Source organism: Taurulus bubalis (assembly GCF_910589615.1).
Source record: "Taurulus bubalis genome assembly, chromosome: 17".
In the NCBI taxonomy this organism is placed as follows: domain Eukaryota; kingdom Metazoa; phylum Chordata; class Actinopteri; order Perciformes; family Cottidae; genus Taurulus; species Taurulus bubalis.
Window position 1 is genome coordinate 12,607,756 of NC_136605.1, and position 17,403 is coordinate 12,625,158.

The 17,403-nt window shown below is 44.0% G+C and overlaps 1 protein-coding gene across 2 annotated transcripts in view; it reads right to left on the reverse strand.

Annotated features, from left to right (window-relative positions):
* The window catches only part of cyth1a (cytohesin 1a), a 31,164-nt gene that overhangs the window by 3,859 nt on the left and 9,902 nt on the right, over positions 1-17,403 (reverse strand). For both annotated transcript variants that reach the window (XM_079233309.1, XM_079233310.1), the window contains exons 2-9: positions 8,000-8,082; positions 6,006-6,070; positions 5,082-5,148; positions 4,861-4,979; positions 3,583-3,663; positions 3,253-3,365; positions 2,331-2,479; positions 2,105-2,216 (exon numbers count right to left, since the gene is read on the reverse strand). In XM_079233309.1, the coding sequence (XP_079089435.1) occupies positions 2,105-2,216; positions 2,331-2,479; positions 3,253-3,365; positions 3,583-3,663; positions 4,861-4,979; positions 5,082-5,148; positions 6,006-6,070; positions 8,000-8,014 (721 nt within the window). In that variant the 5' untranslated portion in view covers positions 8,015-8,082. The remainder of the gene's footprint in view (positions 1-2,104; positions 2,217-2,330; positions 2,480-3,252; positions 3,366-3,582; positions 3,664-4,860; positions 4,980-5,081; positions 5,149-6,005; positions 6,071-7,999; positions 8,083-17,403) is intronic.

Consider the following 17,403-nt stretch of genomic DNA (forward strand, 5'->3'; position numbering starts at 1 on the left):
GTTCTGAGGGAACAGGCTTTTAAAGCATATCTAGTTGTTGATAGTTGCATGATTCCGTTGTAAATGATTTATTCTCAACCGGATGAATTAGCAACTGGTTCTTTACTTCAAACAGATTCTGTTTTTGTTTTACTAGGGCTCTTATTTTGTAATTAAAATAAAAGGTTCATAAAATGACAAGAATGCACAGTCAAACTACTGCACTTTAAGTGCATGAATCATTTGAAGATGCCTGACACCTGTTTCTGCACCCTCCTCTGCCCATGCTTCTCTCCCACAGTTTGGTCCAGTCCGGTCTAGCACCACACCGTTACCCTTCAGATCCATTTACAGCATAAGATAAGGAGAGCAGCGCCACGTTGTTGTAAAGGTGCAGTATTCCCTTTCCATGACACCAGAGAACAAACAACAATTCGCCAATGGGTAAATGGGTTCATGATCAATTTGGATTGTCAAGCAACAGTCCTTTGTTGTGTTCGCTGTATGGAAAAAAAGGTATAATGCAGCTTCCAAAAAAAAGAGATCAAAGAGAATGACCACCACAGCATAGAGAGAGAAAAGGGTCAAACTGCTTAGTAGAGTGGTCACAAAGCATCAGCTCCCCGAGCCGAGCCCACAGGGTAGAAAATGAACCCGGTGACCGCCCGGCAACCACCCACAGAGATAAAAGAGAGTGGTCAAACCACCAGCTCAATGACAGACTGAACAGACAAACATCTGGAGTTCAAATGAGTCAATGGAGAGACGCAAAATAAAATAAAAACATCTACAAACAAAAAACCTGCGTGAACGTATACAAAAATGAGGAAGAGAACAAAAGCATGGCGGACCACCAAAAGCACCCGAGAGCTGAGAGATGGACTAGCGTTTGGGAAGAACAGGTGTACATACCTCCTGAGGAAAGACAACAGCCAAAATCATGGGAACAAACAAACAAACGAAGAGGAAAAGAAAAACAAAAAAAATTAAATGATAAGGAATTATTGCACCACAGTCGTGTTAATCTGGTTACAGGGAGGCTTTGATGCACTGCTATACAGCTTTCTTTTTTATTTTCTGTATTCAGACTTTATATCTGCTGTTATTATATCAGCCCACATGGGGGAGTTCTACTCAATGTCACTGTAAAGCACTACATGAAATATCGCCTCCACTTCGGTCCATTTCTGTTGTATCCACCCCGATTGTTTTACTCAAATCCGCAAATTTTGAGTCATTGGCGATAGAGTAATTCTTCCCTTACTTGTAGTTTGTTGTAAAGGTTCACAATGATTCAATTTCACTTTTAACATTCAGGCTTTTTTTTTAAATTAAATTCATTGTGAATCTGTACAACAGAGAGAGATCTTAGAGGAAACAGAGGATGAAGAGTTCAGGCAACCCAGGTGGTGCTTTTCTGCTTGTAGAGTGATTGTGTGACCAGTAAAGGTAACGGCTCACTTCCTGTGAAACACTGGTCTGGACAAAAAGGCCCTTAAAACATCAAGAAACACTGCTAAAAACGAATTATAAGAAAAATAGTAATAAATACTAAGACAAATCCTTTTATTTAAACATTACAAGGCCTGCTGAGAGTTTCCACAATGGGAAAAAATATGCGTTTCAAATCTCCAATAAAAATCAGGATCAAACGGTCCACTGTTTCAGATTTTTATTTTTTTTAAATCCCTTTCATGTATAAGTGCATCGTGCATGTTTGTGTGTGAGCATACACTTTATTTACAAGCTACAAAAGTTAGTATTAGTGCGTGTGCCTGTATGTCAGTGTATGAATACGCTCCGTCATGAATATTTCAAAGGCCTCCACATGTCTCATGGCCACATTCATAATACATGAAAGCCGGCAAAGATGTCTTCAGATGTCTCGGGTCTAGTGTGTACAAACCTATCCACACATGCTCAGACGCCTTAACACACTCACACAGGTTATCGACTTCAGAGTCAACATCACTTTGTGCAGCCTTGATATGATTGACCGATATGCGCTGCTTGGAAAACACAACACAAGGTAATCTATCGGCACTGCCACGTTGACGAGAGCGCCATTATTTTTGGCAGATCATCATGTGCTCAAATAACTGTTCATGTATTTCCAGTCACTCACCCAGTTTTAGCAGCCAGCCCTCTCTGTCTGGGTTGAAGAAAGTGTGTGTGAGGTCGTTGCCGTCATCCTCTGGGATTTTGAAAGGCTCATTCTTGATGCTGTCATAAAGATTCTACAATAATAAAAAAACAAAAAAAGAGAAATGAATCCAGAGCAGGTTTGAGATTGCAGGAGGAAACATCCATCACGAGGAGAGAAATAACTTTAGCTTTAAAGCCATACTGACCCTGAGCAGGTCCTCGGGTAAGTCTCCTCCATCGTTGATTCCTCTGTTCATAGAGATGAATCGTTCCACAGCAGGCTTGTCCTTCACATTTGGGTTGTGGAGGCTGGTGTTTAGCATGATGATGGCAAATGACAGGATGTAACAGGTGTCTGTAACACACACACACACACACCCACACAAGATCACACCATAAGACAGGGATTAGAAATAGGTTGCTGTTTATCATAAAAACTTCTGCGAGTGTTTAATTTTGTGATTAAATATGAATGTAAATTAGCTGAGCTGAAAGGACTGCACTTAGGGGACCACAATCCAACAGAGAGGCACAGATAGGCGAAGCTTCGTTAGCAAGGAGAGTGGGTGGGTGGGAGTGAAAGGCTGCGAGTGGGCAGCAAAGTATGCATGCGTGTTTCTGGATAAGCACTCTAATTGTGTGTGTGTGCGCGTTTGCTAAAAGACAACGTGGCCAGCACGCGGCTGACGCGGCAGCACTTTATCTGGCCCGTTAGGCTGTTGAGAAGTCCCATGCATTATTCACATCCATCTGCATCCATGTTAGAGGCTGTCGGCTATGGGCATTGTTTCCCAAAAGCCAGACACCCTTCCAGAGCACAGTTCACATCAGCAGACTGTCTGTCTGCTAAACAATGCAGTTTAGATGTGATTTCCTTTGGCATGCCATTAGATCTCAGTGCAATATGGAAAATGAAGTGCTTCAGGGAGACAAAAGTGTATCAGAGTCCAACAGAGAGTTACAACTAGTTATTCTTTTTATTCCAATTAGGAATGTGAAACTTTATTCATCGATATTGCTGACAAATATGGCTATACTTCAGAATGTATCAACCAACTATTGAGGCAGAAGACAAGCGGAAGCAATTTGTTACACTGAAAGCCGGGCGGTATGGCGTGACGGCGCTACCTGTGGACTGGAAAACGCCAGGGTTGCACTGGCAGTAGCGCTGAGCGAAGGACTCCATCATTCGGTCGATCTTCTGAGCTTCTCCCGGTAGCCGAAAACTCCACAGGAACTGTCTGTCAGGGGACACCGCTCAGTATTCAGCAACAGACTCACTTCCACTATGAAAACCTGAATGAGTTCTCTGAAAGCATGAGACTGAAACTGACAGCTGCACTCCTAAGATATTGACTGTACCACACATGATTTATATAAAGAAACAGAGGGGCCAAGCTTTGAGGATCTAGTCAAGGACTTGGTGAGTATGTAGCAGACCTGAAGACGCTTGCTTACCTTAGGGCCTGAACCAGGTTGAGGTCTGTGAACTCATGAAGCTCCACAAAGGCATGAAGGACTTCGAGATTGAAGTCATCTCTACAGGAGACAAAACGGGGCAAATGTCTTATTGGTAAACATTTTGGTTATTTTCAGATAATTTCTTGTTTTATAAAATGTCAGAAAATGGTCAATAATGTCCATCATAAGCCCCAAAATGACCAAAATTATATTTCTAATTTTGTCCGTCCCCAGTTCAAAACCCAAAGACTCATCTAAGGTAAAGAAAAGCAGAAAATCCTCACAATGAGAAGAAAGGATCAGGGAATGTTTGCCATTTTAACACTGCACTCCGATATCATTGTTAGAAGCTCTAAAAAGATCATTATCTACAAGGAAATCTATAATTTTATGATTTTAAAGGAATTATTTGGTGGATGCTGAGGAAAGCCAAGACTAAAAAGTGCTTCTATAGTAGCTGTGTGTGTGTCTGAGGACTGAGGTGTGATCTGGCTCACATGGCCTTAAGAGGTCTGTGATACGCTTAATACATCAAACTCAATGGAGCAGAAAAAAGAAAAAAAAACACCCACCGCCTCCCTTTAATTCATCATCTAATCTAAATCATGACATCATTCTGGCCTTCATGCCCTTTCCGAGTAAATGATCCGCCCTGTGGGATCATGTGAAGGCTCTAAGGGGCTCTTGCTGACAGTCATATCCAGTCACGAGCATCATTCCCAGTGGACGAGTGACCAATCGTGTCTCAAGGCTCTCACGCTGTTCCGGTCCCTCCTCACATAGTCAAAAACACGTGGAGAGCTAGATAACCATGAAACGAAGAGCATCCATCAACAGCCGGAACTCCATTTCCTGGTTTGACCTCAAAGACCACGCCCTGACTTTAACCGCGCCTGCCCTGTAGTCCCCATTGTACATCAGGCCAAACACTATTTCCTGTGTTGTGTGTTCGCTCTACCGAGGATGGCCTCAGCTCTCGAGTAAAATCTTGAAATTCCCTGAAACACGTGCATTCCCGAGTAGTGAGTCTCTTGATCCGTAACTTATGAATGAGTAAGATAATCAAAGACAGATGGAGGCAATTGAGTAATGGACATCGGCTCGAGAGAACGGTCAAATGTGGGACCAATAATCCGAAAGGATGGGTGTGTGCCTGACTAAGAGGAAACAGCAATCCGGAAAATATGCACTTGCTAGTCAATGCTTGTATCAGCCACATGGATGGGTGCTGGTGAGTCACGATCGTTAGATAAGAGGGAAAGTCTTCATCCTGACCTCTCTCCGAGGTAATCTCCGATGGCTGTTTTGTTGAGGCCCTCGCCCTTGTAGAGGAATTGAGCAATGTCGTCGCTGGTATTCTTCAGCAAGTCGTTCTCAATCAGGAACTGGATCCCCTAAGAAAGAGACAGGGCCCCAGGTCACTTCCTGCTTCGGAGAACATGTGGGATGAATTACGTTTCTGAAGAGTCACAACAATTTCTTCCACTTCCACGTACCTTTTTGGGGTCCATGTTAAATTTCTTACGCCCCATGGCCACCTGTTTATTTCTCTGCATATTTTTCCTGAAAAAAAAGGGTGTAGATTGTTGTTAGTTGTTCTTAATAATGTTGCACATAAACAAAAAGGGCTGCAACTAACATTTGACTTTTTTTTTAAACATTTGGTCTATAAAATGTTATAAAAAAGCATTTTTCGTCTGACAAATGAATATTTTGATTAGATTTCATAAATTTCTTTACCATTAACATTTTTCATTTGTTTGGCAGAGGCCAGGTTTTCCTCCACATTGATGACAAAGCGTTGATAAAGTGTTTAACATCATGCACATGGCAATGTGTAATTTCTCAGGCCTCAAGTTATTCAAGGGTCAAAGTGCATTTAAAAGAGTCCTCCGTCACCATGGTTACACCTCCATCTCCCACCGTTGAGAGGTCACCATTACTTCCCACTGATTCACTCGCAGCAACATTCCTCTTGTCTGCCAAAAGTTCAACACTCAACAGCAGCAGCAGAAACGGCATGTACTTCATTCAAGAACTGGATCGAAGGGAGCTTTGATCACAAGAAGGTGCTGCAACCCTAATGGCTTTTAGATCCAGGAAAGATTATTCTGTAGCTGATGGGATCCCTATCCACTTGAGTAGAGCAAACATCAGCCCTCCCTCCCCTGGGTCCACCCATTGTCTGCCTCTGCCCGTACACCCACTGCATTATTCAATGAGGCCTCCCATCATGGGGGTGTGCCTGATGAAACATTTAAACTGCCTTAAAAGCAGAGCCAATTTGGGAAGCGTATTTGGTGAGACGGGATGGCCCAACCTGCCCATCAAACATTAATAATTGACAGTTTAATTTGCTAAGTTAATAGAAACAAACAACAATTTGTGTCTTGGGGGGATGTCAGATCCCTTTTTCTTACCTCTCCTCAGTGGATCCCAAGTTCTCGATCTCACTCGTCACTTCTGCTATCTCATCCTTCAGCCGCTGCAGAAAAGACATAAATGTTAGCCCTAAAATGTCGTGAGAATTAATTCATCATCTGCCTTCTGATTTCCCTGACACCAGCTGGTGTGGGCGAGTGTGACCAACACAAACATGCAAAGTATTTGCATTTGCTCTTATGAAGAGTGCCGAGGGAGAGGCCATCATCTCTGAATCACCTGTATTTGTCTATGAGCCAGGTGGCCTTTTATCACATCCAGTAACAACAAAGAGAGCAGAGTCACTTCCGATGAGCTGGAACATTCAGCTCTCCTCAGTTCCCTTTCACTAAAAACGGACAGCAACTGTCTTTACCTCATATCAACACTTTTGTTTCCGTATGCGTGTCCTCTTGAACAATCCTCTCATCCTGAATTTGATTAGGCAGAGATCATTCATGGATAACCTCAATACAAATGGAGTAAGAAAGCGTAAAAGTGGATTATATTGTGTGTAGCGCTTTAGTGATTAATGGCCTTAGAGGCAGATTTAGTTGATCAGGCCAGGATCGCTGGTGCCAGACTTGCGCAGTAAGGGCATTAAGGCGGGTAGAGGATGACGTCAGCTTGATGAAAGTGTGGAATAATAGCATAAAAGAAGCCCTGTATACAGACAGAGCTTATTATTGACCATGTGAGGCCGCAGCTCTTCATGTAAAAAGGCTACAATCGTCGAGTCTCTCCAGTCACATCCAGCTACAGTGTTAGTTTATCATTTCTCGTGCATAATACCAATTCACTTTAAGCCAAACCACAAAGGGAACATCTGTGTTTTCAATGCCTGCGCAATCACAACACATTCCTCAGATGCTTGCCTCCGCAAACAAAGGCTGTGTTCATACAGAGAAGTGGGTGGTGGTGGTGGTGGAGGAGGGTGGAGGAGTCGAGAAGGACTAGAGGGGTTCGTGTGCAAAAAACAGGAGAAGAGGAAAGGACCGAGGCAGCAGTGGTGGCCGAAAGGGGGGGGGGGGGGACAGCGGAGGGGCAGCGATGGTGGGTCAGGCTCATAAAAGAGAGGGTGTCGGATCATCTGTCTGTCAGTCCACTAAAAGTTTAGTTGCCCACTGGGACATCTGGAAGCCAACACTCTGCCCGGTCATGACAGTTCTGTCACCCCTGTGTGTCATTTGCTGACAGAGCTGGTTATTGAGTGACAGAACCGACCTGAGCAGCTCGTTTCAGTAATCAGCTCTGCTCTTTTGTCCAGACAACAGCCAAGAACATGATCATGGGCCATGGACAGGAATCAAACAAACCACTTTAGGGAAATTCGGGCCAAGCTGATTTAAATCCTGGCTCTCTTTGAATATTCAACTGGCTGCATGAGCACGCTCCTCATGAGAGCTTCATCCTATTTTATCTGTGTGCTTATCTTCATTTTATACTCAAGTTATATTCAAAAGCACATTTCAAGAAAAAAAACACCCATAAGAGACCCAGGACGTCTACAAAACACAAACGACTAAACAGTTACCAGAAACGATTTGCTAAGGAAGTGAGCCTTTTGGCAGGAAATAACTCACATTCCACTCGGGGTGAAATATTTTAAGGACTTCTTGTAAAAGGAGGGGGTATTTATATATTTATCAAGTTGTAGTTTTAGCTAAAGTTACTGGAAGAGAGCCAAATGTCTGGAAATTATAGAAAAGAAGAAAAAAATGTAAGATCCTCTTGACCTACATACAATATACAAGCTTTTAAACCAGTCAGAGTAACTGAAATGTTTTGCAGTTGGGAAAAATCTAAATGTATTTTCTGTAATGACACTTTTTTTATTGAAGTCAAATGATCAAAGTCAAAAGATCAGGAAAACAAAAAATGAGTAAATAAGCTTAATAAGTCAACACATTGGAGCTATTTTTATTTATTTATTTCCAATCATCTGGGTCATAAGATTTGTACAAACAGCGCCTATATCCTATTCCAGTATTACCTGAATGTCCTCCATCAGCTCTTGCTTGCGCCGGCGGATATTCTCCAGCTCCTGCTTCTCCTCTGGGGTGAGGTCGTCCGGCACTGGGGAGAGATGAGAGAGAGAGAGTGGATGAAGGGTTAGTCGCCCAAAATATAATGCACCTTAATCCTTCTCTATGCATATCTATCCTCTGAGGCGTGTCCCTCAGGGTATCTCAGTGCACAGAAATAACATTATAATTCCTCTTCATATCAGAAAGGGATTGAATACCCACGGCAAGCGGCGTGGAGTCACGAAGGGTGTTTCTTAGGAGCAAACGATATATATACACACAAACACACACTGTATGGGCTGAGGAGAGCAGGGACAGATCACACAGCAAACAAACACTGAAACATCGACACCAAAAGAAAACCAAGTGTGCAGCAGGCAGGAGCACTTTCAAGAGGACTTCACTTTTGTGTGTAATCTGTCCGACTAAATGAAACGGCTCAAGTCAGCCAGGCAGCGGCGATGGCAGAGGAGCACAAATGTGACGCGTCTCAAAGCGCTGCCAGTTCTCCCGTCACTCACACTATAGGCTGCTATAACTAGCGCCGTGCCGGGGACTGAGGGCCGAGCAACGTGTCCCGTTTGATGGACAATCTGTTTGTGTGATTACAAACACCTACCTGCACTACAAGCATGAAGGGACACTACTAGTGTCAGTACAAGCGGCACAATCTGCGCTGGATGCATTTTCCCATCATTCTTTCTGCATCTTATTTCAAAATCAGTCAATATTTGCTTGCTTGAGTCAGCATCTTTGAAAGGATACAGTTAAATACAAGTTTATATGCTTTTCTAAAATGACTAGAGGGAAGTGATCCCATTCTCTTAGTGTTTACAAAAACATGTTTGCATTGGGTGAAGAAATACACGATCTAATGTGCAACAACAATGATCTCTTTTAGTGAACCGTGAATTCTCCTGTGAAATAAAGAGAAAGCTGAGGTGTGAGAAGCCAAGCATTTGACCAGTCTGCAGAAAAATAACTGCTGCAAAGCGTTGTTTGGAGGACGCTTGCACTGAGAAAGTGTTGCAGTATCACAAGACTAAAGGATATTTAGCACAAATTGCAATCACACCCACCGAACCCCGACAGTGTCATGAGCTGCTCAAGTCCCAGCGGTTATGTAGGAAACCTCTGCCTCACACTTTTTCTTTACTCTCCTAAATTAAAACATTCATTCACTATTGGGCTTTCAATATCCTAATAAAACAAAAATTCCCCGACTAAATGTGAGCCGCTAAACTGTGGATGCAGTGTACCTGCAGTAAGAAGTCAGTGGAATGAAGGTTACAAAAGCTAAACAAAATCTGGCACAGCAATCAATAAAGCGAGGAAAGGCCAGCCATCTGGAAAGCATGAGCTTCGTTGTGCATTCATAACTTGACATGTAATGTAATAACTTCTCAATTAGCAAAAAACGCAAGATCAGCTCGTTTCATATTACCGTAAAGAAGATTTTATCCAAGCGTAAAATCCTAAATAAATGACATCCTCGAAAGAAAATATGTGCTGCATAATGGAGAGCACTTATTGTAATAAAAGCAGGTATGCTAACCTCAACATCTCGAGGAAAACACCCATGACATTCATTGCAATATCTGCTAATATTTAACACAGGAATAATAGACAATAGAAGTGCACAAGAGCCTTATAGCGGGCCGTTAAGGAGCTGCAAAACAAAGCCACGTTGTCTTCCCGACTTGTTTTCAGACGGCTGGGGGAGCACGGCAGTCCTCTCAAGGCCCTTTCACAAATACCTCACAGCCTACAGTTACCGTGACGAACCGGCCGTGTCCATCCCAAATGTTCAGGGTATCCATGGAAACTATGGTTAGCTTTATACAACTGTTCTCGCTTACTAGTGGAGCGGACGCCAAAATAAATAGTTGTATAACCTTTGTTTTTGGTCAGACAGTTCCCTTGATAGCAGCTCATATTGGGTAGGACATGAATGTTTTGATACAGGCCGACGCCGGTACGCACGCACACGCACACACACACACACACACACACACACACACACACACACTAATTAATGACCCCGTCTCCCAATTGACTGGGCGAGTAAACCCAGAGCTGGCCGCGAGATCAACGGCACAAACAAGAGCAACAGGGAGAATGAGTTGAAAGCTGAACGTTTATTGCTCTTTCTGGAAATATGATGTCAAGTTCGACGGCTAACAAACGCTGAAGGGAGCCCCGCCAAACAAAACAAGACTGCTGGACCCAACACAACCACTGCATTTCAGTCTTAAAAGAGGACTACAAAGTAAAGGACTGACAGGAGAGAAGAGCTTCAGAAAAGAACTATAATTATTTAGAAATTTAGCAAAGGAACGTTATCATTTCAGGATGGAAATCATATGTTGCCTTGCATCCTTCAAGAGCACAAACAAGGAGCTTAGGGAATAAGTATTTTAGGCCATCGGCAGGGCAGATGCATGATGATACCCCGGTCCTGGGATTAAAGGACATTTCTAACTTGCCACCACATGTCATCTGTTGTCCCCCACACGATCGAATTTACTCGAGAAGCCAGCCAGCTACATCCCTGCCTTCCCAACTCCACCCAAAGTGATCATGACCACATCAGGGAACGCATGTGCCAAAGGTGGGCACCAAGTGGGTGTCGATTCCCAGAACACAGCAGATGAGGGGGAAACCCATCCACTTAAGTAAATGATGAGCGCTGCTCGGTTCCTTCCGTCTGGGCGAGCTGCTTGGCTGTCATGCGTTAAACGTCTTGCAAAGACACAAGACAGACAGGGTAAAATAAGGTCAAGAAAAATAGATATGGAGGGAATCTGATTCTGTGCTGAAAACCAATCATCCTTAAAAAAGACTAATAATATAATCCACCCAAATAATAATATTCATGTCTTGCTGATGCAGTGACACGAGTATGAGGAGCAAATGATAAGAGAGGCAACGTGGTGTTTTTTCTCCTCCACATGCACAACATGTACCATTCCTCATCTGCCCCGTCTATATCCGACTTCAGGAGCCTCTCAGAAGCAAAGGGGCCCTACGACGATGAGACAGGTGTTCTATGTAGTGATTTCCACGGGCTGACAGAGAAACACCGGGCGCCCACATCTTCACTCTTCAGGGACTCACGCTGCCCGGAAAGCAGGTTATTCAGGGGAATCACATGCGCACGGCGGCATGCAGGCAATGAGTGCAGCCGTGCACATAGACCACGCTACAGTCACGTGCACGCACATACGCATACATGCTTAACACCTCCACACACACCGACGCCCGTGGGCCGACACAGTGCGTCTCCCGTCGTGCCTGGCGCCGTGTCAGGGCTCAGAAACTTGCTTCTTGCTTTTTGTTTTTAGCTTTCAACACCAACACCATCTGACTGGAAATGTCCAGATTGTGGTTCAGACTATATCCATTATATTCTGGCAAAATGCTTCAAATAGGGAGAGCATTAACCAAAGTAAGGTTTAGGAAGCAAGGCAGGGCATTTACAATATAGTGGAAAGAAAATTATTCAGAAATTAACTATAAATAAAATGGTGTGAAGTAGTGCAAAGTGATTTGGATCGTGCAAGTGGCGAGCCTCCAGATCCGTGCCAAATCCGGGACAGTGTAACCTGATCTTTGGCCTGCCTTGCATTGCCTTGCCCTGGACCTCATTACTACCGAGTGCTGTTTTACCTAAATTTACGACTCAAAACACTCAATACGTTCGTTCCCTTTGAGTATAACCATGGTGCCCACTCTTGGATTGGCGCATCCTTATCCCCCTACTAGAACTTCTTACAAAACATTTATGCTTTTAACATTATTAACACGCCACAATGCTTCATTTGAGCACTAAATCCCATTTAACATTCTGACAATGTATGTCCTTTATCTTTTTCTTTTAAGAGTCTGCAGAGTTCCTAGATGGGCAAAGTACTTTTTAGTGAGGGCTGGGTCAGCGGAGAGCTCAGGGGAGGTGACACCAAGGGAGATACCAATTATAGCTCCCTCTCCCACAGCGGCAGAGCCCACTAAAACACATCCTGATTGCCATCCTGGTAGAAAAGACAGACGTCTCATTTCCACCCAGATCACTGAAGAACTCTCCTTGGAAAATAAGGAAATTAGAAATCTTGAGTGCTTAGGACCCCTCCCTGCAGATGTGACCCAATTTAGGGAGAGACATATCTATGTATGCTCCACACATATCAGAATGGGGAAATGACACAGAATCAATCATCTCTACATCTACTGGACCAGATCACATCAATGCATATGTTATGCTAGAACACTCCCTATGATTTGCTGACTGAGGGAATATGCATAGAGATGCACATGCCACGTGTCAGTGTGCCTGTACATAATTACATTTTGATGAAGTGCATGCACCAATCGAGGCAGATGAATGACACCGAGATCAGAAATACCTCCCTGCACATGGTCCTTCATCTGTTCAGAGTCTATCTTTGAGAAAGAAATGGCATCCATTGGTTCCACACACTTGACATTAGGCCTGATTACCTTGATCCCTTACTCTTCATCCTATATAATCTCACCCCTGATTTTCTCCTTTGGACTCGCCTCTCTTCCAGTTTCTAGCCAATCTGACCAGTTGTGTCCAGCCCTCCTCCCCTCCCCCTGTTCCCTGAGGGTGTTGTTGCTGCTGTACAGCGTTTGTCCTTACACTTACATGATAGTTCCCTTTAAACTGCAAAATACGCCCTCCACTCTCAAGGTCCCTGGAGGCTCCAATCAATCGACCCCTAGTCTAAACCAATGATAGTGCTAGCTGTAACAAGACACAGTCTACTTCATGATGAGGTTTAATGCGCGCACGCGCACACACACACACACACACACACACACACACACACACACACACACACACACACACACACACACACACACACACACACACATTAAAATGTCTCGAAGCTTTCTGATCTTTCCTGCTGTTTGAAGCTAGGTGGTTTAAAACGTGAACGTCTCATCCGCTGATCCGAGACTGAATCTCATTACTAAAGAAAACCCCATGGGGACTCCCCTCATATATATATTTGAAAGCAAACACACACATACACACGCCCCTTCATCTTCTGAACCAGACAGCCTGTAACAAAGTGGAGCACGGGGCTGTAAAGGAATGCCAGTCTTTAATGTGGGCACAGGCCTAAACAAACTTGTTCACCTCTGACCTTCAGAGGCTTTGCTGCCAAACACAAAAACAGAACCCAATACTGGCCGAGATGGACCACCAGTTATGGATCAAAAAGCCACAACAAAGCGTCCAACCTGACCTAGCCTGAGGGTAGGAGGAGGTGAAGGGCGACAGAGAGGAGAGATAACAGGAGAAGGAGCCTTGTGTTTGGCCAGGGAGGCGAATGGCAGGAGAACACAGAGACAGTGGGAAGAGCAGTGGGACGATCACAGCTTCCCCTTTGTGTCTGCATTTGGCCTCTCAGGACATTCCTCAACAAGGCCCAGGCAGGGGGACTGATGGCTTCAGCATCCTTGGCGTTTACTCGTTACATTATTTGTTGGTTAGCCCAGCTTCCTTTTCGGCCACTGAGTTCCATAATAAAGTACAACTGCAGTTGCGGACTTCTGCAGCCCTGGTCTTAAAACATTATTATATACAATCCTGAAGAGTCAAACAAATATATATGCTTTTATACCAATTCATACAGACACACTTGACCCCCCCACTGACAGCACCCCACTGCCCAGTCGTACTCAATCATCAATCAGTGGAGCTCCAGTCACCGGCCTTAACCACAACACAACAAACCAGGCTGCATAAAGAGAGGACGGCCCAGCAGACGATAAGTCAGACCACAAGCACTTAAAATTATTTTCATCCTAGTTTTTTTTTTTTCTTCTTCATCTGGGTAGAATGCATTATGCCCAGCCTCGCTGATTTAATCTTCAATACTGTCAAAGTGCGGCTAGGGGTGGACACAGAGTCAATGAAATCTGACCAAAGCCCCACACGACAGCAGAGTACCACAGATGATAAGCTACACAACCAGAAACCTGTGGAAAACAACGCAAGATCAATTTAACAAATGAAACACATGCGCGTCGGCAAACTTAAGTGCTAACCTGTGGGAGAAATCCTCCAAAGTGTCAATTGTGTGTCCTTCCAAAGAGCTCCCCTTCTCTCTCACTCTCTTCCTTGATATAAAAAAAAACTAAAAGACCCAGCAGTCCGTTTTTCTGTCAGCTGCTGTGGCTTAATGCAGGCGAGCCGGACGTCCACATGACAAGTGGCAGAGAGAAGGAGCCTGCTCCTCCAGTCAGGGAGAGAGATACTGCCGGGTTTCCTCAACTGTACAGCTCAGCTATCGGCTCCAAGCATGCTGCCGGCACACTGACAGTCCATTTGGGGAAGGAGCCTTACTCACTGCCTGCCTCCCTCCCCCTTTGAATTTTGCTGTCACTGCCATTAACATGGAGGCTCCACCCAGTGGTCATTCCCTTTTCTGCACACACACACACACACACACACACACACACACACACACACACACACACACACACACACACACACACACACACACACACACACACACACACACACACACACACACGATTAAATATGTTGAGTTGTAGTTTATCAAAACATATTGCTGTTTGACACCCAACACTGCAGCAGGGATGACACATTTTTGTAGGCCCCGGAAGTTAGGAAGCCAACAGGATTTTTCCACTGGATTCTGGGTTATCACAGAAACACAAGTTTATGAGATTATAAGCAAACTACATCACGGTCTCATGAGTATAAACACAAAGAGGCTGTGAAGGCAGACTAGTCGGAGTGATGACGTTTTGTAGTCTCATTTAGCCACAGTCCTCATTAAGTAAAAGCTTTAGATGTTATATCGCAGAGATGAGGGAACAGATGAGGGAACAGAAGATGCAAAGATGTTGACTCATTCCCAGGTTTTAGGACTCATTCCTGCCGCAGTCTTGTTAGGATTATAAGATTAACACCCTGCACGAAAGAAACATACACAAACAAAGTTTTTCAGAGGGTAATACGTATATCATGAGACCCAGAGCCAGCGGCCCAACAGAAAAAACATAAACAAGCTTCATGTCAAAAAGGGCTCACATTATCAAAAAATGGTTTAGTCAAAAATCGTGTGTGTGTGTGTGTGTGTGTGTGTGTGTGTGTGTGTGTGTGTGTGTGTGTGTGTGTGTGTGTGTGTGTATATATATATATATATATATATATATATATAGCAGTGAACTTGATGGTGAACACAGTCTGAGCATTTATTCTCCTTCATCTTGTCACCACATTGAGGAGACTATGAGCTGTTGGTATGAGTCAGCACTTTTGAGCCAGGTCTCCTCTCTCCTGACCAGTCATGCTATCATTATCACCTCCAAACCTCCAGCTTAACAATGGAGCGCGCCCTGAAGACAATCGTGTAATTTCCTGTTCAGACTACTGCATGAGCGATGCCAATGATGCATGTCAAAACAATGCAGCGTTCCTCCTCATCGGGGCCAGAGCGGCTTGTTTTTACAGCACGAGTGTGAACACACACACTTGCCCCGGGTGCGTCTGCATCACAGAGCAGATGTAAGAGCTTGCCTCATGTCCGTCTGTCTTCCTGAGTCAACCTGGAGCCCTCTGCTGTGCCATCTGCACTCTGCACCTCTGACTTGTGTCAATATGGGATTCATGATGTGTTCGCAGGTTTCTAGCCAGTTCTGATGTTGTCTGACATCTGACTGATGTATGAAATCTCAGAGTGAAGTACAAGTACATATGCTAGAAAGGAAATGTAAACATGAACATGGATGGAGCCCATATTCACCTCACCTGTGGCCTTTTGGCTCATAAAATGAAGCAGTGTGTTCTCATTACCCCTCGGTATAGGTTTAGGCCTCATCATGAGCTGTGTGCAGTACAACCACAGAGGTATTTCTCCTTCTCAAGCTGCTTAATGGAACAAATATTTGAGTCCTTAAGCACTAACCCGTATTATAAAAGAACATTCTAAAAATAAAATAAACCAAAACTATTTGCTTCTTCTTATCTCATCTTGTGACACTGTAGATGTATCTTTTTAACCACTGCACTACACAGTTAAAACCGTCCCTAATTTTGTAGTCTAGTCTGTCCCACAAAAACAACTTGGTAGTGCGTCATTAACCTCAGCCCGGTCAGGTGTACGCCACAGACTGAGTCATGGGATTCAAATGGCTGTTGCTCCCCTGAGAGAACGTCAACATCCCATAAACAGTTCCCAGCGAGTGTGCTAGCTGTGTTCAGGAATGATGGGACCAGAGAATGAGCTGGAGAGCGTATAGCGAGGCCTGTGACCCGTACACACAGCTTCATTGTAAAGAAAACATACAGACGGCTCCACAGCATAAACATCCTGCAGCTGCACGTAGACACACACAATCTGTCACTATGAACACAAAAGACCAGCTTACTTAAATAATCTCCATTCTGATTTATTGGAATTTATCAACGTTAATTGTTTTAATAGGCCAGTGTGGAGGCTTCTCAATGTTTTTCCTCAAAAGCGGAAGTGCTGGTTCTATCTACAATGCACGCCTTTGTCCTCCAATGTTGCTGGCCTTGATTCTTATCGGGGCTATCCTAATATCAACATCCTCTCTCGCCACTAAAATACACAGACACATCCAGAAAACACATGATGGGAAAAGCTGGAAGAGCCACCAGTCTTGATTTTCTCTTTATTTCTGTCTCTGTGTTGAGGGCAAAGAGACTGAGAAGTGAAGATATTTTAGCCCACACACAAACCGTGGGATGCCATTTCCTGTCAAGCATATTGCAAACTCTTGACTTCCTGTTTGCGAGCTGTTCTCATAGTTCAGAGGAGGAGTGAAAGCTGTGGCTAAACCCACCCATCCTGTGGGAAGTGAAATAAAATAGCCATTCTTCCATCTTCGTAACTTTAATCCTTTATCTCTACCACAACATGCTGGCACGCGTGTTCAACCGAAACCTGAACGGTGCACAAAATGTCTATACAACTCAGCGTCTATTGTTGACCTCTTTGACAAAGTTTCTATGGGGCCAAATATGTTTCAATGCATGCTTTGTTTCTTTCAAGGAGAGAAAAAATATCAACTATGCCAAGTAGTTTGTAAACAGCAACACGAGATGCGATAAACAACCCTAAAAACCTGCTTTTCCACATAAGGAGCAAAGTGTGTCAGTAATGGACGGATGTCTTCAGTTTACTACAAATAATGCAGAACAGACTATGCAAGCACAACCAGACCCCTTGACCTGTGCCAGAGGTTTGGTAGGCAAATCAGCACACGCACTCAAAATGCTTTCTATATGAAACTCCTACCAGGCGCCATTTTAAATTTCTGAGTTGTGTCCTGCATGAAGAAAATG